The 22,745-nt window shown below is 44.6% G+C and overlaps 1 protein-coding gene across 1 annotated transcript in view; it reads left to right on the forward strand.

The window, feature by feature from the left end:
• Positions 1-1,278: 1,278 nt before the first annotated feature.
• The window catches only part of LGR4 (leucine rich repeat containing G protein-coupled receptor 4), an 81,140-nt gene continuing 59,673 nt past the window's right edge, over positions 1,279-22,745 (forward strand). The window contains exon 1 of the mRNA XM_075094942.1: positions 1,279-1,608. Within this exon, the coding sequence (XP_074951043.1) occupies positions 1,424-1,608 (185 nt within the window). The 5' untranslated portion in view covers positions 1,279-1,423. The remainder of the gene's footprint in view (positions 1,609-22,745) is intronic.

Genomic DNA, 22,745 nt, shown 5'->3' on the forward strand with positions numbered 1-22,745 from the left:
CAGCGAGCATCGTGCGTGGGTGAGCTGAGCTGACCGTATAGCAGGCTCGTTCCTGGTGGTGGCTGCAGGTCAGAAACGTCCGAATGAAGGCCCTTATAAAAAAAAAAACAAACCTGATTAAAGAGAAAAGCAGCACACACACGGTGATGGAGGGTGCTAACCACAAGGATAGATGGGTTTTCAGTTTTGGTTGGGTTTTTTGTTTGTTTTTTTTTTTAAAGGCAGTATGGAAAAGAGGATGCAGGCTGGCTGCAGGCACAAGTTTGGTTACCATGTATAGGCTTTACAAAAGCCAGATACCACCGGTGGTGTTTTGCGTGCCTGGGAAACACTTCTCTAAAAACAGAAGGATTTTGAGAAGTTTGTGATGCGGCCGCTTTGGCGAGGGGATGGTGAAATGCTCCAGGTCGGTACGGAGAGGGCCAGACGCACCCTGTCCCTGCTCCAACATGGACGTGCCGTGCCGGTGGGGATCCTCTTGCGCCGGACCCCGCAGGGGGCCCAGGAGCCGCCTACTGCCTTTGCCACCTCCCGCTGCAAGCCCGGGGGTTGCTTCGTGCCGCTGCTCGGCGGCTGCGGGGCGGGATGCGGGTCCGGGGGGGGCACCTTGAGGTCCAAGGTCGGGCTGGAGCAGGGGGAAACGGTGTCCCGGGGGGGGCGGGGCCCGGCGCTGCCCTCGTTCACAGGAGCGCGGCGGCTCCCCGGCTCAGTGAGCCACATCTCGGTGGCCAGGCGCGCCCCGAGGGGCACCGGGGTCCCGGCGGAGCCTCCCCGGGGGCGCGGCGGCAGCGCGGGGCGGCCTCATCCCCCGCCGCCGGGCAGCCCCGCCCCCCGCGCCGGTTGGCTGCGGCCGAGCTCTGCTTTGCATATTCACCGGCCCCGCTCCCGCGCTGGGCCAATAGGGGCGCGGGGGCGGCCGCCTCATTAGCATATGCACCTCGGCGCCGGGCGCAGAGCAGCCGCCGCCGCCGCGGCTCGCAGCGACCGAGGCCGGGCCGGGAGGGGCGGGCGGGCGCCGCGGGCAGCCCCGCCGCAGGCAGCCGCAGGGGCCGGGGCGCTCCCCGGGCACCGCCACCCGCCGGCAGCGGCGCGGGAGAGCCGGCCATGGCCGCCCCCGCGCGGTACCTGCTGGGCTGAGATGAGCGGCGGCGGCGACGGGCGCTGCGGGCGTTGGATGGGGCGGGCGGGCGGCGGAGGGCTGGCTTCCCCGGCGCGCCGCTGAGGCAGCCCCAGGGCCGCGCCGCGCCTGCCGGAGGCGCCTTTTTATTTTTATTTTTTTATTGTTTTTATTTTTTTTTCCTGTGTATTTTTCCGCCAGCCGGTGGTAGGGCTCGGTGCGCGGAGGGCGCCGGCGGAGAGCGGCAGGCCGAGCCGTGCCGAGCCCAGCCGGCGGAGGCTGGCCGGCGGTCGGCGGGGGCCGGCGATGCGGTGCCTCGCTCTGCTCGGCCTCGTCGCCTGGGGCCTGGGGAGCTGGGCCGGGCCCAGCGGCGGAGCGTCCCCCCCGCCCTGCCCGGCCTCCTGCAGCTGCGACGGCGACCGCGGCGTGGACTGCTCCGGGCGGGGGCTGGCCGCCGTGCCCCCGGGACTCAGCGCCTTCACGCACGCCCTGTGAGTCGGGCCGGGGACCGGGGCAGGGGCGGGCAGGTAGCCGCGGTGAGGCTGGGTGCCGGGTGCTTTGTCCCCCTTTTATTTCAGAAAAAAACCCCTGATAATCGCGTGTTTATGTTGTCTCTGCTGCGGGTGCAACATGCTCCCCCCCGGGGCCGCCGCGCTCCCCCCCCCCCGGCCCACCCGGCCCGCGGGGGGCGGCCTGTGGGCAGCGGCGGGGCCCGGCGGGCCGCAGGCTGGGCCCGGGCCGCCGCCGCAGGTGAGGGCGGCGGTGGCCTGAGGCGGCACCTGGCCCCGGGCCCGGCCGCCGCCCCGCTCCTCGGAGCCCCGTGGGGGGGGCTCCTCTGCCCGCGGACCCCTGTGAGTCCCGAAGGGATCGGCCTCGGGATTTAAAAGGCCGGGGGGTGGTGGGGTGGGTGGCGGAGTGAGGCGGGGGGAGCTGCGGGGTTCCTGTGGGAGCGAGCGGGGAGAGCCCGGCGGGGTTTGGTGGGGTCCGGCTCGGCCCCGGTGCCGCCCTGAGGCGGGGGGACCCCGGTGCGGCGTCCTCCCGCTGAAGCGCCTTTCTCCTAGGTTTTCTTCAGAAACCAGTTCCCAGGCTGGCAGATTTTCTCCCAAAGGTCAGGGCTTTTTCAGTCCGCGGCACGCGTAAATCCAGTTAACTAAGGACGCCTTTGCTCTTACAAAACCTCCCGATATGGGATGCGCCGCCGAACCTTGAAAAACCAGCATAAATAAGGCTCGGGAGCTTTGTCGAAATTTGCTTGTGGATGGAGGAAAAACAAACTCTTAGAACAGTTTCCCCGGTGTCCTGTGGTATTGTAAACCAGGCACAAGCTGGTGGATCTTGCGTTGAGTTTTGGTAACTTTAATAATAAAATTTTAATTGAGGAATGAACGCTCTCTTCTGTAGCGACACGACCGAAGAGGGATTTGCAGCTTTCAGTAGGGTAGTTTTGCTAATCCCCAAACCTGTTAAGTTTCACAATAAAACCTGTCAGTCTTGCCCCACTTCTCAGCAAAGATTTCACAGGCTGGAGTGAGGTCTTGCATGGGCCAGTGGTCAGGTCTGCTATTACTAAAGCTTCGCTGCGTTTCCAATGTATAATACAGAGCATGCTACAGCAAATTGAGGCGCGTGGTTTCAGATCGGTACTGAACTGCTGCGTTGTCAAAATACAGTAGTAGTGTATGCCTTCGAAAATGTCACTTTTTTTTCCCTCTTTGTTTGCCTACACTCAATATGCAAAGGGAGTCTGATTCTTAGTTACTGGAGGTTTTGTTTACTGAGCAGGTTTCCAATTTCTCCTACCTGTTTGGACTTCTTTTCTGTTAATTGTTCAAGCTGGGTGGAGGAAGGTTACTGGGCCTTTTGCTTGTGTAGTACTTGATGAATGGCTAAAGCCACAGGTCTCCGTTGTCACCTGTGCTTACATATTTTGTTCCTTTTTGTGCTGGTATGGTGTTAGTGGGAGCTGACCTTGCGGTGGTTTTTCTGTGGCAGAAACGGTGGTTTGCGAGCGTTCAGGGTAGGGGGTTAGGAGCTGCTTGTTGTGTGAAGCCTTGGACTCGCTGGTAAGCCACCTTTTCTTTCCTCCACAGATGGAACAGGGATGTTACCCGATTTCATTAAGTACTTGAAGCCTATCTGGTAAAAGCTGCATTTAAATGGCTACTGGGTCGTCGGGCTGTCTTGTAGAACGGGCTTGGTACATTGCTGCGTGTCTGCAACATGGCATTCGTTGTCTAATGGGTACAAGTCATCGTAGCCAACACCCATTAGAGATAAGGTTGCCAAAGAGTTTCAGTGTGTAAGTTCCTACTTGCTGTGCAGGTAAATTTCCAGAAGCTGACTTACGCTTCCAGCAAAAGCGAGAGGAGACCTGCACACGTGTCACTGTGTTTTGGGATGCGTTTGTGTCGCTGTTGGTTTTGTATTCTTGAAACTCAAGCAGAAACTTTTTAGCTATTTCGTTCTGTGGCAGTGAGGGATAATCCTGGTTCCTGTTTGTGATTGGTTCCTGTTTCCTTGTTTACAGAAGGAAAAAAAATGGGTGACTTATTGGCCCTTCTGCTCTTTAAATGTCTCTGTTGTAGCGCAGCCGCTGGAAGTTTGGGGTATGGAGAAAGCAGTTTTGTAGGCAATAGAAAACTCATTTCTGACCTGCTCGGGCTGTGCAATGTATAGTTTTGCCAGAGAAGCTGAGTTGGCTTGTAGGAAAACTAAAAAAAGAAAATAAAATCACACCCCCTAGCTGACACGTTTGTGTCATGGCAAAGTGTCTTCTCTAGGTGAAGAGAAGGCTTTTCTGTGCTTCATGTCAGGCAGCATAACGATGCCAGGCAATCCCTTTTGCATTGCAGCGGACCTCTTTTTGATTGTAGCCATAGCAGCGGAGGGTCTGTAGCGTAGAGACGGCTGAGAGTGTGACAGGTGACATTCTGCGATACTAAAGCAAACTTGTGCCTACGTTTTGGCTTTGGCCAGGGGGGAGCAACTGAGGGAAACCTGCTCACGATTAACTCAAGCTGGCAGTGAATGAGTTTCAAGGCAATTGAGAACCATGGAAGAGGGTTGATATTTAATTCTTACTGCTTCTGTTTTTCCTGCAGTCTTAATTTCTTTGCATTAATTTTAATACTTTAACATAACTTCCAAGGTGTATTTTCAAAATACATCTATATTTCTTGGGCTGCCACGAATGGTCAGGCAGTGGTTTCTATAAAGCCTCAAAAGCATATCCTTTTAGATTCCCCTTCTCTTTGCTTGCTTCTCTTTCTTCAGCTCTTGACTGATCCACTGCTCATGCCTTGCTTACTGGGGTGGTTAGAAAGCTCCTCCAAACACAGCAGATTTTTTTTTTTTTCCAGAATATGCATCGAATAGGCACTCTGCATTCCTACATGGCTAAACGCGTGCTAGCTGTAATGCCTGGGGTGCAGGGAGAGAAGGACTGGGGTCTTAGGGGGGTTATGTGGTTACCAAGGTATGGTGTGGTCATGTGAGGGCAGTTGCATCAGACTGAGCAGCTTGGAAAGGCAGAGTATCTGCTCATTACTTTTGAGTCATCAGGGCACTTTGAGAGATGGAATTTGAATAAAGAAAGGTGAGTACGTCGCCCCAACCGCAGTCAGTGTGGTGAAGAGATTTTTGGGAGATATATAAGTGTTCGGAAAAGGCAGAGGTGGCAGCACTAGATCCAAACTCTCTGAGGGTCTGGAGGGGATGGGATGGACGAGAAGAGCGCAGAGGGAGTCAGGAGGACACAACCAGGGATGATTACTTGATGCTTTTACTGTAGGCAGCCATTTGTTCGGTATAATTTAGGTAGGTGTTTATGTAACTCCTAATTACCAGCTGCCTGTTTTTCTGTTTATGAAGGTTGTGATTTTGCTTTGTTGCAAAATAACTGTTGTCTAGCAAGTTGAGATGCCTATGCAAGAATGTGAAAATATTGTTTGCATTTTTTAATCAATTCAGTACGCTTCTGATCTTTGCTATGATATTTCACGTGCCATGTGCTAGTGGAACACTTCCATGTAAGTGGAAGAAAGTTATGGTAGGGCACACTTGTCTTTGTTTTTCTCATGAGTGTTGGTTTGAGAACTCAAATTCCAGTTTTGGAGGTTTAATACTTGTGCGAGTCTTGTGCAGGAGACAAAAAGCAGATAATTCTGGATAATGACTTTGGAGACATCTTACATGGGCCTGGCTGTTTTAGGGGCTTGCCTGACAAGAGTGAGGAATGTAAGCCCTTCTCAGTGCCTGCTATTACATTTTAGGCACTTGAAATACTAAAACAGCACAGGTAATTTTCCTTCTAGTGCTTCTTGCTTGTGTTTTCCAGATGTGGCAGGGTCCCTTGCTTTAATTTTCCTTTCTTTGAGTTGTGAAAAGAGGGCTTCCGAGCCCCGGCTGCCCTAGAGAGTAGACCTTCAGGATGGAACGGTCATCTTGGTCTTCTGTTTTTTATTACTTACTTAACCTAATACTGTCTGTCTTTCTGTGTGCTGTGTTAAGCACTAGCTTTGTAAGATCAAGACGCGGTAGTCGAGAAGGATCCTTTTTTTTTACTTGTTTCATACCACAAGTTGCTTCTACAGTTGCAGAGAGTTGATTAACTTCTTTTCAGTATGCAGACTATCTGGAAGTACCTATGCTGTCTCATGTTTAAGTTAATTTCCTACTCTGTTTATGTATAAATGGCAAAATGATATGGTTCTCCTTGGATTCAGCAGAGCTTGCACATTTTTTTTTTGTCTTTTCACCTGGCACTTTTAATTTTTTGTAGAATGGTGATGAAATGCAGTAGGGAGGTGTGAGATGTCTTCTAATATGTCCAGTACTGACACGCAGATGTCTAGCATCCTGCTATGGTCAGATAAGCACAGTAAGGACCTGGCCGAGGTTTTGTGAATGCTGTCTAGCAGAGTTATTATGGTGAAAACTAAAGATGTCCAGACATGACCTTGAGTCTGGAAAATGTAGCATAATTGCAGTCATCCTGAGATAGAAAAGCCTTATCTAATTAGAGGTTTGAAGGTTTTACAGTTACACTGTTTAGTTTTTCACTTGCCTGTGCCGTACACTGGTGATGTGATGGCAAGTAATAAAAAAGCTTTTTCTGTCTTAATAAAAACATGCTTTCTATACTACTTTTGGGAAGACACAATCATGTAATTATAATATGAATTTTCCTATTAGTTGGCAGAAACACTGTCACGTTTAGACAGGCCTGTGGAATCCCATGGGCAGGAGGGGGACTTGAGTTTGCTGGTGCAGCATCCAGTGCCTGACGGTGGGCAGAGCCTGGCAACTGGGCCAGAGCCCAGTGGCTCCAGTAGCAGTCTCCCCAGCAGATTTCACCCAAGGATTGCAGTCTTTATGATTCATTTTAAACTGGCTGATTCGTCTGTCATGTTTCTCTTTTTATTTTTTTACAAAAAAACCAGTAGATGCTCTTAGGTAGGGCACAGAAAAGTGAAGTTGTTTCAGAGTTTGTTAAATATTTTTTACCCTTTTTGTGTTCTCTGTTGGCAGCAAATTTGGTGTTTTCCTGTCTTCCTCTTATCCCTTCCCCAAAAAACCTCAGTGCCCTGCCATAGGACGTAATTTGTCAGGTATTTGGCATTTGTTGTGTATGTTGAGCTCATTTGTATCAGCAATGTGTCATTTTGTGTTTGTGCTTACTGGCAGAGGCTAAAGTATGACTCTGGGGAATAAATACTAAGATAAGTCTGCAGCAGGGGAAAAAAGCTGGACTTTAGTGTAAGTAAGTTTATGCTAGTAAATAATTACCTTTTCAGTTCTTGAGAGGAATTTACTAGTAACTATCTGCTGGAGATGGAAAATATGGAAGCTGTAATATAAGGACTGAAAAACAAAACAAAACCCAAAGAAACCTCCTCCGCAAGGATCTTTATTTGTTTTGTGTTCTACATCTAAGCCAGCAATTTTTGCAGAACACAAGCTCTTATTTACCCGGAGAAAATTACTGGCCTAGATTTCAGAAGGGCTGAGCACCCATACCTCATTTTAGAGAGCATGGGAGCTGTGGGGCTCCAGGAGCGTCTGAGTGTCGGAGACCCTCCTCTCCGCCACCCTTGTGCCTCCCCTAAAAGCTTGTTCCTAAAGATGTCCCTCTTGTTGGGAATGGGCATGAGCTGATGTCGTGTTTATGCTCTGGAGGATTTGCCAACAACTCAGGTTTGCCTGCTTCTTGCTTTGCAAATAAGCAAGGGAGTGAAGTGGATGGGGCTGGTTAGCTTCAGCATGGCCGCATGGGACTTCATGGCCAGCAGTTATTCTATTAAGGGATGAATGTGTTTCAGGCTGCAGCTCTGTGCTGCCAAGTTGTGGTTTTGGGGTTCTTTACGGAAGAAGCAGAAAGTCAAAAATAGCTTGAGGAAGAATTAGAGAGATCTATATGATCCTAGAAATAAGAGACAAAGGTGGGAGAGGGTATATAAAAGGGTAAGAAGAGAAGCAGCCATTTGAAGAAACCTGTAAATTGAGGCAGCAGAGATTTAACGTTACGAGACCTTTGTTAACAGACGTATCAACAGGGTTTCCCATGTTGGAGGTCCCTGGCCATCCTCTGCACCTGGTCGACTCACCATCTGCTGCAGTGGCAACCTAGGGTTTTGCCACAGGGAAGTAGTCTTCTGTAGTTTTTCCATACCTGCCTTTCAGGTACTGCTGCAGTTTTCTGATAAGATGTTCTCAAACTTTGGTCTGAAAAAACCATTTCTGGTCATGTGATGTTGGTTGTTAATGCTCTCCTACTGCCAGGCTGCCCTGCGCAACCCTTTTGGAAACGTGGAGGTAGCGGTTGATATTTCCCTTGCTGATAGGCAGGCAACCGGCTCAGCTGATGTAGAATTGCATGCGGCGATGGGTGTCACAGTAGCTTATGCAGAGGAGGGGAAGATCTTGGTGTTACTATTTAAATACTGCTCTCACAACCAGCATCTTTGAAAACCTTTGCTTCAGAATCAAGCCCAGATATATTCAGCTTTGTGATCCAAATAAAGCTGGTGTATCCAAATTGGAAACATCTAGTATTAGATGTATGGGGTGCCTGGGAAGCGGAATTAAGTCATGCAGAAATGGCAGGTGATCTACCTGGCAAAACAGTTGACCTTTTTCTGTTGGTTTTTTTGTTTTGTTTTGGTTTTTTGAAGTGCTGAGGCTGAGTTACTGCAGCTGTCAGTGAGTTTCACTGAAGTTGAAAGTTTCCAATGTTTTCAAATCGTATGTCATATATTTTAAAATACATAGTTGAAATAGCAGAGTGCATTTTATTTTACTGTTGAATGATTTAACTGTTACAGGATTGTGACAAGGTCAGAACTTTCCACTTCCCAGAAACATATTATTGTTGCTGAAAGATGAGGGGAAATCTGTATTATCTTCACTCTGAATTTGAAAGCCCATTCTGCATACAGCCAGTCAACTTACATTATTAATGATATGCATTTTTTACAGAACAACACAGGACTGTAGTGATATCAAAAATAAGCTTAAAGGAGGCATCTGAAAACTATTGTTGAATTTGAATATATAACATATCTGTCATTATACATAATGTTAGTCAATATGATCACATGTTTTAAAAAGCCCACTTAGCTATTTTTGAACAGGCGATATCGATATAGATTCCCTGTTGGGCTGGGGTCTGACATCTGTGTGAGATGTGTTTGGTTTTGGGAAGTAAGAATATCACTTTGGATTTTTGTCAGCCTCGTTTTCCTGTTTGGGTTTTTTTTAATATTTGCTGTTTATTTGTACTTACTGAGTTACAGGGCAGCTGTATTTTTCCTAGGTGGCCTGTTTCAGCCATACAGTGCTGAATAATAATATGCTATTTAAAAACATATTATTCAGTATATCTTGCTTAATTTGATGTCTTCTCAAAGGAAGAATGGTCTTCGTGACGTAGCGGAAATAAAATTGAATTCCTTATAAGGCTTCCGTTGTGTGCTTTTTGCATTTCTATTTGATGAGTGCAATCATTAAGGACACCTGAAAAGTAATGAGCGTATGGAAGATAAGAGCAATATATTTTTCACTATGGAAATGTTTCTTGCGTTTTTCAGGTTTTAAATGTAGCCAGATGTTTGTTGGTATAAAACATGTACGGTCTGTTGTTAACGTTAGATGCTCAGAGTACATCAATGTTGGTTTTTTTGTTGATGTTCAAATCTAATATTGACAAGTTTGAATGTAACTAAATATCTTGTTTTATAACTTTGTTACCTGTATGTAGTTCAGACAGTGGCTGGTGATTTTTTGACAACTCAACCTTGAGATTTTGGCACAGTGAAGATATAACTGAAGTAATTTTTGAGCCTGAAAACTTTTTTGGTATTTTTTGATCTGAAGTTAAGAAAATATTGAAGTTAATAATTAACTCTTTTGGAGCCTAGGAACTCAATCTTTTTTTTAAAATACAGTACTTAATTCCTGTAAACTTTCATTAAAAATGCAGGAGGAACCTCAAACCATCACTGTGGTCTGGAAGAAGGGGTAGAAGTGAGGTGGAAGGTGCTGTCTATGGGACAGAAAAAAAGATATTTTTTTTTTTCTCTTGAAGAGAGCAAGTGCTAATTCTTTATCTCGAGGAAAAGGTGAAGAAGAATCCAAAGTCAGGTAAAGTTGTTGAGGGCACTCTTCAGAGTGCCCTGAGTGGTCAGGCCCTCAGAGAGTAAGCAGCCATCTTTGCAGGTCTGTTTAGCATTTTCTCACTAAAATATAAAGACTTTTTCTTTTTTGAAGTGGTGCACCTCCTCCTTTTCTCTCCTGAACCAATCCTGGAGGCATGCTAGGGTCTTGCTATGACTTCTTTTGCCTTAATTTTTGAGCAAGTGTGTTTGGACTTTTAAATGGTACACAATTAGCAATGAATCATAAATGGATGTGCAATTTCAGAGGTATTCAGGGGAGGCCTAAACCTGTTCAATTTAGCTTAATAATGCTGCAAATGCAGTTGTATATTTTTTAACCTTGTTCTGTGAAATGTGTTTTTGTTTGGGAGTTTTCCCATTACCTTCTTGACATCTGCATGGTTACAGATGAATAGCCTGACCCAGTGCCCCAGCGGGGAGAGCGGCGTGGCTGTGCTTTCAATAGGCATGTCACTGACAAAGGAAACATATGGAATATTTCATTCCCGTCTTCACAAACAGTGTACGGGGCTGTAAGGGCAGAGGGCGGGGGGCTTCAAACTTCATGGTAGATCTGTAAGCTAGCCCCGAGGTTTGCTGTGAGCCATCAAAATGCTCTTACTAAAGGCGTTGCACTTTGCGTGATGCCCTGTTTTGCTGTGGGACCAGCATCCCAGATGTAGAGCAAAGCCATTTCAGCAATGAGATGTCAATAATGTGACCATGCGGTAGAGTTCACCGTGGTCGCTTTTCACGCTTCCCTATATGTGATACTAAGTGATGTTTTTTCTGAACCATTTGAGTGCTGTGGTAGTTGGTATTTGGTGTTCTTCAGATGCAGAAGATGAGAGCCCAGATGCGAAGGTCCCCCTGGAACATGACTTGGGGTCTGTCTCCCCCTGTGACTGTTACCTCCCCTTTCAGAGCACAAAATGGGACGAACTGTTCCATGTCATCCAAACAGGACACCACAGCATGGTAGGTTGTGAAGGGAGAATTTGTTTTTCCAGTTTTCCTGCAGTCAGGGCTTTGGGCTTGCAGCAGGAAGGCAGGGATGGTTTGCTCCTGCTGCAGCACCACCTTGGATGAGAAGATGGTGTGAGTCAGGAGAGGACATCTGGGGAAGCTTGCTGCTCCGTGTCTGTTAAAAGGACTTGATGGTATGTAGCTTCCATCCTTTCTTCATCACTAAAACTTCATGTAAGGGGTGTCTGGGCTATCTTCTTTAAAATTCCATTTTGTATGTTTTTAAATAAACCTCTTCAGAATTTTGCTTGCTGTTTTCCTAAATGCTGATCTGGAACAGTGGTGAATATAGTTGATTCATCTGGAAGAATGAAGGGACACTGAAGCCTGTGACTTTGGTGTGTAGGCCTCTCTCTTTGGCGCGGCAGGTCTTTCAGCGTGGAGACCTGTCTGCTGTTCTTCACTTGGCAGAGATGGTGGATCTGGCCTTCACTCAGTTCTTGCCTGTAAAAGCTGTGAAGGAGCCATCCTCTTTTTCAGGTGCTGCGATTGAAAGACCTAGAAACATCTTGGGTTTCTAGAGAAAACCTTGCCCAGACTGGGAAACACGCTTGTAGTGCTCTCAGCAGTTCTCTGAGGTTTTCCTCCAAATAAAGAGCCCTTGAGCCTACTGAGGGAGGGAGCCCTGTACTGTTTGGAAGACTGATGCATTTAGGCCCAGACTTAAACATTCATTAAGGGAATTTTGCAAAGCCACCGCCAGCAGCCATCTACAAACTCCTTGTTCATCTCTTAGTTGCAGTTTTGCTCAAGTGGCTGCCCTCTTGGAGCACTAAATGCTCGCTCTGGTGTGATTCCTCTGGGTCTCTCCTTGGGGTCTTGGTGGTCTTCAGGGAATTTGAGGGGAAGAAGCTGAGCTGGGGAGAGAAAAGGATATGGCCCTTTGTAAGGGGCCCTACTCTGAGAATGTAGTTGGTGGTGGTTTGGACCTGGACAGGCTTCTGCCTTTTGGTACTTTTTTAAAATGCTGTTGGTTTTAAGATTTGGGTTAAAAAAAAAAAGGGAAAAATAAAAAAAAAAAAAAAGTATGTGCTAATGTTGACCAAACTGTTAATATTTTACAGAACTATTGTGAGTTTTGCTAGGTGTAGAAATTCCGTGTCTTTTTCCAAGGGCAAATCTGGCTCTGTGCTAAGTGTTTAGTGGAGACATTAAATCTCTTCAATATCCACGTCAGTTAGTCATTTATTTAGAATTGACCTGCTTCCTGCAAAAAACAGGTCTCTAGCTTCCAGACCAAAAATGTGCAGCATCTCAATGTTTAGGAGTTTTAAGCTGGGTTTTCGTTCGTGTTGAGGATAATAAATAGCAGTTGTTTATTGCTTCAGCAGAAGCCACTGCAATTGTGCAGCAATGCCAGGTTTTCCTCTTGGAAAAAAAAAAATTCAACTCTCCTAAGTAATTGTGTCAGTAAAATAAATCCACATCGTGTTCAGAAGAGAAGGCTATTGCTTAAACAGTAATATATCAGAAGTCCTCCTTACGAGTAGGACTGCTTGCACTGTTGTAGTTGCTTTACTCACTAAGATAGTTATTAAGGAAAAAAAAAAATAACTGCCTCGGTGGGAGAAATCCTGTAAAACGTATCAGATTGATGCATGTTTCCAAACACCCTGGATATTTGTCTTGCCAAATATATTCCCTGTTTCCTTCAGGCAAAGTGCATTACCTGGTCTCAGCTGATTGGGTGCCATCAGGAAGAGAGAATAGTGGAGTAATAGCATGAACCTAGAAGATATTCCTTCCTAATGCCATTTTTCCGTGAACTGAGCTCTGAGAATTTAGTGTTTGGTCTGATTTACTTTACTATAAAAGGGTCAGATTGATATTGTAGGCCACTTTGCTGTGCAAATTGCTCTGCCCACCCATTTGTCCTTTGGCATCTTCAGTGAGATTAGACAGCTTCTGTTTCACCTCTGTCCTGTGAGTGCCCAGCGGGAGACATGGCTCGGGGCTTGCTCCTCGATTGCAGTTTGTATGGAGCCACTGAGGCCCTTTGGGCTGTTCTGTCTAAGGTATTTGGGAGGGCTGGGGGAGTTCGTACAGTTTGATCCTTGACTGCTTGTTGTTTTAATGTCTGTGCCAGACTAATATTTTTTTGCCTGTGTAAGCTTTGTTACCATAATAAATACAATAGAAACAAATGCTTCAAACCATAAGGAATGTAATGTGCAAGTAATCACAAAGTTGAGGAATTCTGCTTTATCATGGTGATAAGAAATCTTCCTCCACGACCTTCAGTTGTGCTAGCAGAGAATAGGTAGCCATAAATGTCCCACGGTGTGGAAGGGCAATGTTCAGTTCACTTCCTTTGTTTCCTGGTGACTGCGAGATGTGTACTTGGACATCATACCTGTACTGTCCGACAGCCTGCTTGGCTGGAACATGCATTCTGCCATAGGTTCCCATTGCCCTTCTGGTTTTGGGCTGTCTTACAAAGTACCATGCAAATTGGCAAATATTTGTGGATGTCTCTGTTTTGCTATGTTTGATACAACCATGTTACGCTCACTGCAGCCCCCGCTTTTGTTCAGAGTACAGCTGGACTTTGATCTTTTTTTTTTTCCTACAATCTTGGAGTAGCAAATATTAGTCATGGCAAAAATGGGTATGGAGTCACCTATATGGGGCTTGATCTGTTGAATGGCTAAACAAGCAAAAGGTACTGTTCTGAACTTTAGCTGGCTTTTTAAAATAAAAAGTTTGTGCTGTATTTTTTTCCTGTCCTGTTTGTGTATTGCAGCATGAGGACTGACAGCATCGCTGAGGAGTTATCCCTGTTCCGGAGTACTTAACTTCAACAGGCAGTAGTTAAATGTGGGAGTTTCACTTTATAGCTCCTGTGCCACCAGACTCTGCTGGGATTTTTTTCACACCTTTGAGGTATTAGGGAAACTGAGGATTCTATACTGTGTTTAGAACATACATACATTAAAAAAAAACCCAAAAACAAACAAAAACCCCCCACTTTTTCAAAAGATGACAAATTAGTAGCCATTGTGCTGTTACAAAGAAAAAGGGCAAGAATGTAGTGCCTATTAATCACTCATCTCGTGTTAATTTTTAATTGTTGGTGCCCTTCTTAAACTACTATGTCAAATTGAAAAGTAGCTCCTGATTTTAAGAAAGCAGATGAATCACAGTGTGAATCAACAGTGAAAATGCAGAAGTATTTTTACATATGACCATTTTCAGTATTACAGAAGTCCTTTGCATCTCTGATTTAAAGAAAGAAAAACCCTGGAGTAGTAGTGCCCTGCTTTCAGGCTTGGAGCCCTGCCTGTGTGCTTGCATTGCAGTGCAAGCCTTGTGTATGGTAGTGGTGAGGTTCCCAGCCCAGACACCCTTCTGTTTAGCTCTGTTGCACATAGATGGAAATCTGTTGGTACATAGAGATATCCAGTGTTGGAAGTTAATCTAAGGGCTTTGCTAAAAGGGTTAAGAGGCAAGTGATTATAAAGCTTTAAAGTTTGGTAAAGGCAGTGGAAGGGTTCTCTTTAGCAGACGCTGCTTTTGAGGCTGGTAGCAGATCAGTTAACAATGCATATCTGCAAAATTATTGGGAAAGCCTTAAGGTCTGCCTGTGTTACACATTTGGCTTCTCCTTTTGGAGCTCAAACAGGCAAACAAGGCCTTAAATAGGATTCCTTCTTCATCTGTCATTGTGAAGTTGTCCCTTTTTGGTTTAGATCCCGCTGCAGTGCATAGGATGTTAGAAATGCAGAGTATTGCTCTGTATTTTGTTTATATTTTAAAAGCAGTTAGCACACTGTTTTATTTTCAGAGACTATATGTAGATCATCCAAGAAGCTTCAGCAAATCACCAGGAGTTAGAGAGATTAAAAACACAAACAACCCCTATTCTGCTGCCATCTTGTCAGCAGCAACAGTGCATTGCCGATGCCTTGGAAAGGCTCTTTGCCCCAGATAATGCAACTCAGAAGGAGGAGATTCTGTTACAGCTTTTCTTCACCAGCTTTTCAGGGTTGTGCAAATGACTTTCATTAAGTTTTCGCACAATAGCCCAAGGCTTTTGAGGAAGGACTAGACTAGAAACGCATCGCGCTTATTCCCATATGTTGCATTCATTTAGACAGGGCAGCTTCCAAAACACCGTGGCGGTCGAAGCACAAGAGACATCTTAAACATTGAGAATCTTGGTCATATTTTGAGCATTTTCTAACTGTTAAAAAGATATTATCTGCAAAGAGATTAATGAGCAATAAGTAAACTATGTTGGATCCAGGCTTGCAGAATGCAGTTTAACTGCTTTAGATTTCAGCATACTCATTTAATTACTGGGTTACTGAACTTCTCCGCTGGGGGGGGCGGGGGGGTAATGCACGCATGTGTATGGGAAGCGGGTACATTCATACAAAGAGCCATGAATGAAGTTCAGGGATACTGCCTTCGTGTTGCCTAAACAATCCCACTTTAGATTACCCCCTGCCTTAATTTCCTTTCAAGAAGACTGTAGATGGATCTTGCTATTGCTTACACTCGATTACTTCAGTGTTCACTTCCCCTATGTGACTTAACACGCACAAGCTTAATTATTCTTTTCTGGCCTAGGGAGAGATTTCCTTCCAATAATTACCTTCACTGCCCTTTACCCTTCTGTGAGTTAGTTTGTTTGGAGAAACGTAGTTGCATGGTAAGCAACTCCAAACAAGGCAGTGCCTGGAGCTGTCTTGGAAACTTAATTTATACCTTTTACAGAGCATGTTAAACTTCAGTTTCCTGAAACCCAGCTACTAGATGTACTGAATTAGCAAGCTCTGAAACATTTCTGCCTTAAGTAAAAGCAATATAAGTTCAGCAGAAAAGCCTCAGTTTGCAGTGCACTTTGTGACTGTAGGGGGGTGATACAGGTAAAAAGGAAAGGACATTTAGGTTAAATAACATCCATTAATCCAACCACTTCTTTTTACTAGCAGCTGTTGTTTAGTCATACACTATTTAAATGTCAAAAGAGAATATTTCCTTATGAGATGAATGTGATGCAATGCTGCCGGACTGCTGCTGGGTTAGCAAGGAAATACGTATTTAGTTTTGTTGAAATTTCTCAGGATTATGTCCTCCTGATTGCTCCTTGTGCTGTCCTTCCTAATATGTATTGTGGAGGGGAAAAAAAGAAAATATGGGTAGTATAGACCAATAGGAATAAAGGGCATAAATTCTTTGTTAAAGTATTTTTTATTTTAAGTTGGTGGTAGTTATAGGAGGTATGACCCATAATTTCTTGGAATGGGTGGTACAGAATTAGCTCTAAAAGTGTTGTCCTCTGCAACTTCCTTTAATGTGTATGTTACACAAAATACAACCTGATATATCAAAGGGATGGGCATGCTCCCTTCTCTACCATATTTACTGCAAATAGTCCTTACATTATTTTAACTATTTTGTGGTAAATATAATGAAAAGTAGCAAAAGGGGCCATTTGTCTTCTACCCCTAAATATCTAGTGCTCTGATCAAGATGGAATAATTAAACTCTATTAATTACACAGTAAATATATTTGTAAAAATGACTGTTTTCATGTACATGGAAAAAAAACCTGTTTAACATGACAAAGCTAATGTATGTTTTTACATTTCACTGCCTTCTTCATTATATTCTGATGTTTAAAAACAGACAAAAAGAGATCATGTTCTGAATGTTTTCTTGCCTTTTATTTTAAGGTTATCTCTTAAAGCTCTAATCTATGATCAGTTGCAGGATTACTTGTCTCTCAACTAGAAGTTAAAATGAATTGCTACATCTACTTTATAGTTTTCAGATTTTGTAGTGAGTATAAGATGTGTTGGTATTTGTTGTGGGATCTGATACCATAATTGCAGAGCACTACTTCATTTCTGTTACCTTAAATATTGATGTTAATAGGTATATTGTTATTAAAAATAAAAAGAGGATATGGTTTGCCAGTTTCAATAAAAACCTTTTCACCCTCCTAACTTTCAGGGGCTTAATTTTTTTTTACTTAGTAGTATTTTCAGAATTTTGCTGGTGATAGATTGGAAAAATCGATGTGTTGATGGTGGTAAATGATGAAATTGGTAATGGGGAAGGCAGGGTGTCAGTAGCACTACGGTGCCTGTATTTGGGGCAGGTTTCAAGCTGCATGGCAAGTTTCACTGGGCCCAGTTTACTGATTCAGTAAAACTCAGTCTTTCAAGGCATAAGAAACCGGACTTCTTTGAAATGAGTGAGAACAAGAAAAACCAGATCTTTTTATTAATGGAGCTTGGGAAGGGTATTCTTTGTCCACCTTGCTTCCATTTTAGTTGTCTTTGCTGCAACATGGGTTTATTCGTGAAAAAGGAATTTACATTGACTGGTGGCTTCTGGGTGAGAGTTAGAGTGTATTTCCTTGCCTATAGGATAGCTATGATGAAGTAACAATATGCCTGTGTTTGTTCTGTGGAGATAGCCAAGGAGACAAGGGTTCACAAGCCCGATTTTCTTCTTGGAGTTCACCTGTAAAATGCATGTTGCTGGAAAGATGCATGTGCTATTTCTGTCTACAAGCAGGCAAGAAATACAGACGGATTACTTGATTGCCTTTTGTGGGTCTCTTGCTTTTCCATCACACATGCACGTTAGATGTGTTTATGTAAAAAAATTGATCCTATGTACATGATTAAACTTGACAAGCCTTAATCTCAGTTGCTAAGAGTGTGGGCTGGATAGTTAATGTGGTAGGTCTTTGTTTTTCGTGTAAATACTTGTAATGTTCTGTTTGCATTAACTATGCCGGTTTTTTCTTGACAGTTTAGTGATTAAAATCTACTCAACTTTAAATAGGTGTAGTCATGTGAATACTGAGAACAGAATTAAACTGTAGAGAGAACTTAACCTTTTCAAGAAAATTACTAGTAATAAGCGCTTCTTTGACCTATTTTATTTAAAATGGCAAGTGATGGCTATTAGGTTTTTTGGCTGAGGGTTTCTGAAAGATTTTGTTTGCTTGTATACATTTTCCTTAAAAAATTAGAAAATATGGTAATTTTTAATTGGTTTATATTCTTGGGTCAGAAGTGGTAAGTAGTAGTATTTTTATTCATGTTAGGGCAGAATCCAGAAATCCAGAGCTGTTCTACTAAATTTGGTTAGCACAACTACTCAGTTCAGGATGTGATTCCTAACCAATGAAGTCATGCTCACAAGGACCTCTGATGTCTGGGCAGGTTTTTTTGGGGGGGCAGGGGTTGTTGTTGGGTGGGTTTTTGTGGTCTTTTTTGTTTGTTTGTTTTTAAGACCATAGCAGTTGAGGTGCTGAGATTCCTGTGTCCCGGATGCTGAGCCATGCAACTAGTGAGAGGCAAGCCTTACCCTTTGCATGTGCTACTTGGAGCTGTGTCGGGGCTTTGGGGGGCACAGGAGAGGCTGGGTCTCGTTTTGCTTTTTTACATTGTGTTGCAGTGGTGTATTTTCACGTTATATTGCAGTTCGACCTGATACTCTTGTGAGATTTTTAACATCACTCTATGAATTTGGATTGTAGCTGATGCGTTGAATGCCCTTAGGATGAGATTTCATGCTTGTTTTCAGAAATCAAATTACTTCCCTTGCTCTTTGCTGCTGGAGAGGAGTCTGTCTTGAACTGTTGTGGTAAATTATCACAGAAATTGTCAATAATATAACGGAACTTGAGAGCAAACTCCTGCTTGATCGATGTTGAAGCTCTGTCAAGGTCAGTGATAAAACACATTCTGATTAAGGCTTGTGAACAGGCTTTCCAAAAACGTGTGTTTGGAGTTAGGCCTTCAAAACAAAGTCATGCAGACGTGGTCTTTTTTTTTTCCCCTCTTATCTTTTAGTACCGTTATATTATACTTTCTTGTAGTAGGAGGAAACAAGAACACCATGTGGGACAGGTGACAGTCATGCATTATTTGCTGGGGCCTTAATTCAGGGATCTAAGGTAGGACTAGGAGAGATTTTGGTGTATAACACCTAAATAGGCAGGCTGATTATTGAAAAGTGGAATCACTGAGTACCGCTGCTGGATTACCATTTCTGAAAGGCAAGTTATTTCATTGACTGTATCAATACAGACACAAGCAGCCAGTTCTTTGGTTATATTTAAAAAATAAATAAATAAAAAAGGTCTAAGCTGATTTAAACCCAGTTGCATTTTGCTATAAAGACACATGAGGTCTTTATAGTAAGTGATGCTTGTTAAAGAATGCCTGCTGGATACGTAGGTAGTGTAGAGAGGTGGATTTTAAACCACTGCTTTTTATGTTCACTCAGCTTGGTGTTAGTAATGAAAACTTCTTTGTTCTGTTCCCTCTTCGTGTTGTGTGGGGTTTCTGTCAGTCATAAAAAGGCTATTCCCATTTTCGGGGGGTGGGGGTGGGGGGGGGAGCGTTTTGGAGATTACCAGGGCCTCAGCCTGCGTTTTTTTGACGTGAAAAATGCCCTCTGCTAATGATTTTGGTAGTTTTTGGCTGCACCTTCTATTGCCGGGCTGGTCTCCTGCGAGGAAGCTGCCCATATGCCGCCTTTCACAGGATAAGGGCATTTACAAGACAATGGAGAGAGCCGGCAGCTCGCCGGAGGGGCTGGACCATCGCTGCCCGGGTGATGGCTTTGTTAGGTGGTGGTTGCGTCTCATGCTCCCCGCTCGCCCCTGCTCCCTTCGCCCCACGCCCTGGCTGCCCCACGGAAACCAGCAGCCACGCTGGCCTGCCCCTCGGGCTGGTTTCGAGTGGGAAAGGGCTAGACGGCTAGGTTTCCCCAAACCAGCCTGTACCTGCAGGGGTGATGTTTCAATGGTGTTTTCTTAAACTGTTTTGTGGCTAGGGGAGAAGTCCTTCGGGAAAAGAGCTGCTGTAGTTTGCTCTCATACCGCAAGTTTCTATAGCTTTTCTGTTAAGCAGAGCCTGCCTGTGCTCCTGAAAAGCAGAGGTAGTCCTCAGGTGTCCTGTTTAGTACACTCACAGTGATATTACACCAGTTGGGTCGTAAATACTGGAGTACAGAATACCTTCACGTGTATTAAATGCAGGCAGATATTTAATTGTACGCGAGGCCACTAAAGCCAGCAGGTTATATACCTTATCCTTCACAAGCTCTGATTTTCAGACAATGCCAGTACGTCATGTGCAGTCTCAACAAATTAGTTCCCTGGCTTACCCGGTCCTTTCTCAGCTCTCTGCTTCAGGATGCCCAGGGATGTTTCATCAACATGCGTTGTTCCACTTGCCTTCGTTTTGGGAGCTGCTGGCTTGCGATGGTTTTGGGCGAGCTGTTGCAGTTATGCCAGATTTATGACTGCCTCTGTTTATATTTTTTTTCTTGACGTAGCAAGAGATGTACAGCAAAGAGCAGGCACAATAAGCTTGAACTTTTTATTGACGATAATATTTAAAAGCTAAAATGTAACAGTATTTGAGTTGTGAATACATGGAAATTGTGTGTACCGCTTAATGTGTTTCAGAAATCCCTGTTACTTTTCTTCCTTAAATACAAGAAAACAGGCGTGTAATGCCTCATTGAAAGAAGCCTGTAGGGGTGCTTTGTGAGGGTCTTAATTAAGGGCTTTGAAAGACTAAACAAAAGGAAAAAGAAAATGCTACAGGGTTATTGTTATTCCAGCCCATTGGCTCAGCTGACCATCCATTGGTGCCTTCTGTCCATTTGGGAGCTGAATGACACTTTTGTTCGTGGTTAACAGAGGTGAAAGAAGCCAATTATTGGCTGTCTTTTCCACAGGGCAGCTGCAGACGGATTTCACTGCAGGCAAATATGGACTTTTCTGCCACAAGGATGGTTGTGATGACAGTTATTTTTGTGGAACTGTATGAAAGAAAACAGATTTTTTTTTTTTTTTTTTCTCCCCCCTCCAGTGACTTGTGTAGATGTTTATTGAAAACTACTGTGAATATGCTCGCGTAGAATGGGAATGTGTAAAGGGGTGGATTCCCCACGCTAACAGTATACTCGGCTTTTTCTCTGGGCGTGTGAGAGTAGGGGTTTTGGGGTTTCTTTTTTTCCTCTTTCTTTTCTTCGCAATTGCAGTTAATTTTAACTATAGGGTTTTTCTAATTGGTGTGCAGTGTGCATTAACCCTCTTAGGGCTGCCAGCTCAGACTGTGCTGACTGCTTTGTGTGCTGTGGTGATGGAGGGACGACGTCTGCAGGTTAGCAGAAGTCCTACGACAGCAAAATAAATGTCTGCATTCCATTAGGGACCTCAAAGTGTCACTGTGCCTGAAACTTGCCACACCTTCTCCCACATCTCTATCGCTTGGTCCATTATAAAATCTTTTCCCACAACCCTTGCTTTTATAATTCAAAATATATTGCTTTCCCCCCAGATTTTTTCTTTGAGTCTCTAGTTGTAGCTTAAATGTGTGAAAAGACTTGGTTGATGAAGAACCAGGTTTACCAAGTGTTTTGGTTCTGGAGAAGTATCCTCCAGTTTGTGTCAAATTTTGAGCAAGGACCTATTGGTGGTGGAGGTAGGTTGCTTGTGGTGGTCTCTTTGCATAGCCACCTAAAATCTGTGTTTAGGCATAGTTCATAATAATAGTGTATAAAAAAAAGGTGCTGTTCTTTGTCTTCTGTGGCTTTCTGCTGCAGGTGAAAGGAGATTCTCTTTTGCCCTCTGACCTTTGGAGGTGGAAGCACTATGAGGACATTCTATTTTTATCTCGTGGTACATACAGAGGAGTTTTTGTGCTTCCAGTTGCTTTCTCTTCATCCAGACTGATTATTTCCTGGTTTTTGGTTGTTTTTTTTTTCTGGGTGGCTTGTTACCTGCAGATGTGACTGCTCCTGCCAGTTTCCACTATATTGACAACCTACATTGAGTTTAGTTGTGCCCACCTTGGGCTTAGCATGGCACGGGCAGCCTCTTGAACCAAAGGAGGATGCAGCTCTCCAGGCACTTGTCATCTGTTGGCCGGTGTCAGCAGTAGGGCTGTACCTCTGCCAAGTTCTCAAGAACATATGAAACACGTACGTGCACAGTGCTGTGAAGTTGCCTGCACGACGCTGGCAGCGACGGCTATGCATGCAGGCGCATCGGCAGTGACAAGGGTGACCATCTCCTGGGCGCAGGGCCTGGCCCGACTGTCGGAGCGAGTGAGCGAGCAGCCCATCTCTTGGGGAAGCAACATCCTGCAGTCTGATGCTCCAGCAAAGGGAGGTCTCTGGGTGTGAGACCCTGCTCTGCCTGGTGGGAGGCTGGGGGAGAAGACTTTGAGGGTTACTTGCAGAAGTAGAACTAGTCTGTCATCTGGGAGAGAGGAAGAGTTGGTGGCCAAATTTCCACCCCCCACGCCCAAACGCTTATAACACTAACTAGTTTTGTACTGCAGACTTTGGGGCAGAAAATACACCATTATGTATTTAAACACCACAAGCGCTGCTGTCACTGTAGGTCCTGAACTTTGATGCATATCAGGATGTACCAAGACATACCAAGACAGCAAATGCAGATGGAAAAAATACCAGTAAAAGCTCTACAACTTTGACTACCAAGGAAAGAGCTGTGTTTGTATTTTTTTTTACAAGGCAAAGCATACGTGAAGTTGTGCTTCTTGAAATGAAATGTTACTTCTGTGATTAGTCAGATAATATTGAGATAATTCCTGACACTCTCATTATACAGGAAAAAATAAAGTTGAATTTAAATACTTCCTTGATGTCCCTTGTTCCATCCTGTACTGTTGAAGTAGAAGCTGAATCTGTAGCTCTTCTCTAAGAGTGTCCTGGCAGATGTTTTGTGCAAATTTCATTTCAATTCATGTCTAAAGTTCACCGGAAGGTAAGGTGGATGCTCAACCCATGTGTTCATGTGCGTAAGAGACTTGGCCACGAATCTCAGGTAAATAAAAAAGAGGAACGTGGCTCAAGCAAGTATAACTCAAAAGGATGGGAAGCTTGCATGAAGCTAGCGAGGCTGTTTGGATTCTTGTATTTAGCTATGTGTCTTG

The sequence above is a fragment of the Phalacrocorax aristotelis genome, chromosome 5, assembly GCF_949628215.1.
Source record: "Phalacrocorax aristotelis chromosome 5, bGulAri2.1, whole genome shotgun sequence".
Lineage (NCBI taxonomy): Eukaryota > Metazoa > Chordata > Aves > Suliformes > Phalacrocoracidae > Phalacrocorax > Phalacrocorax aristotelis.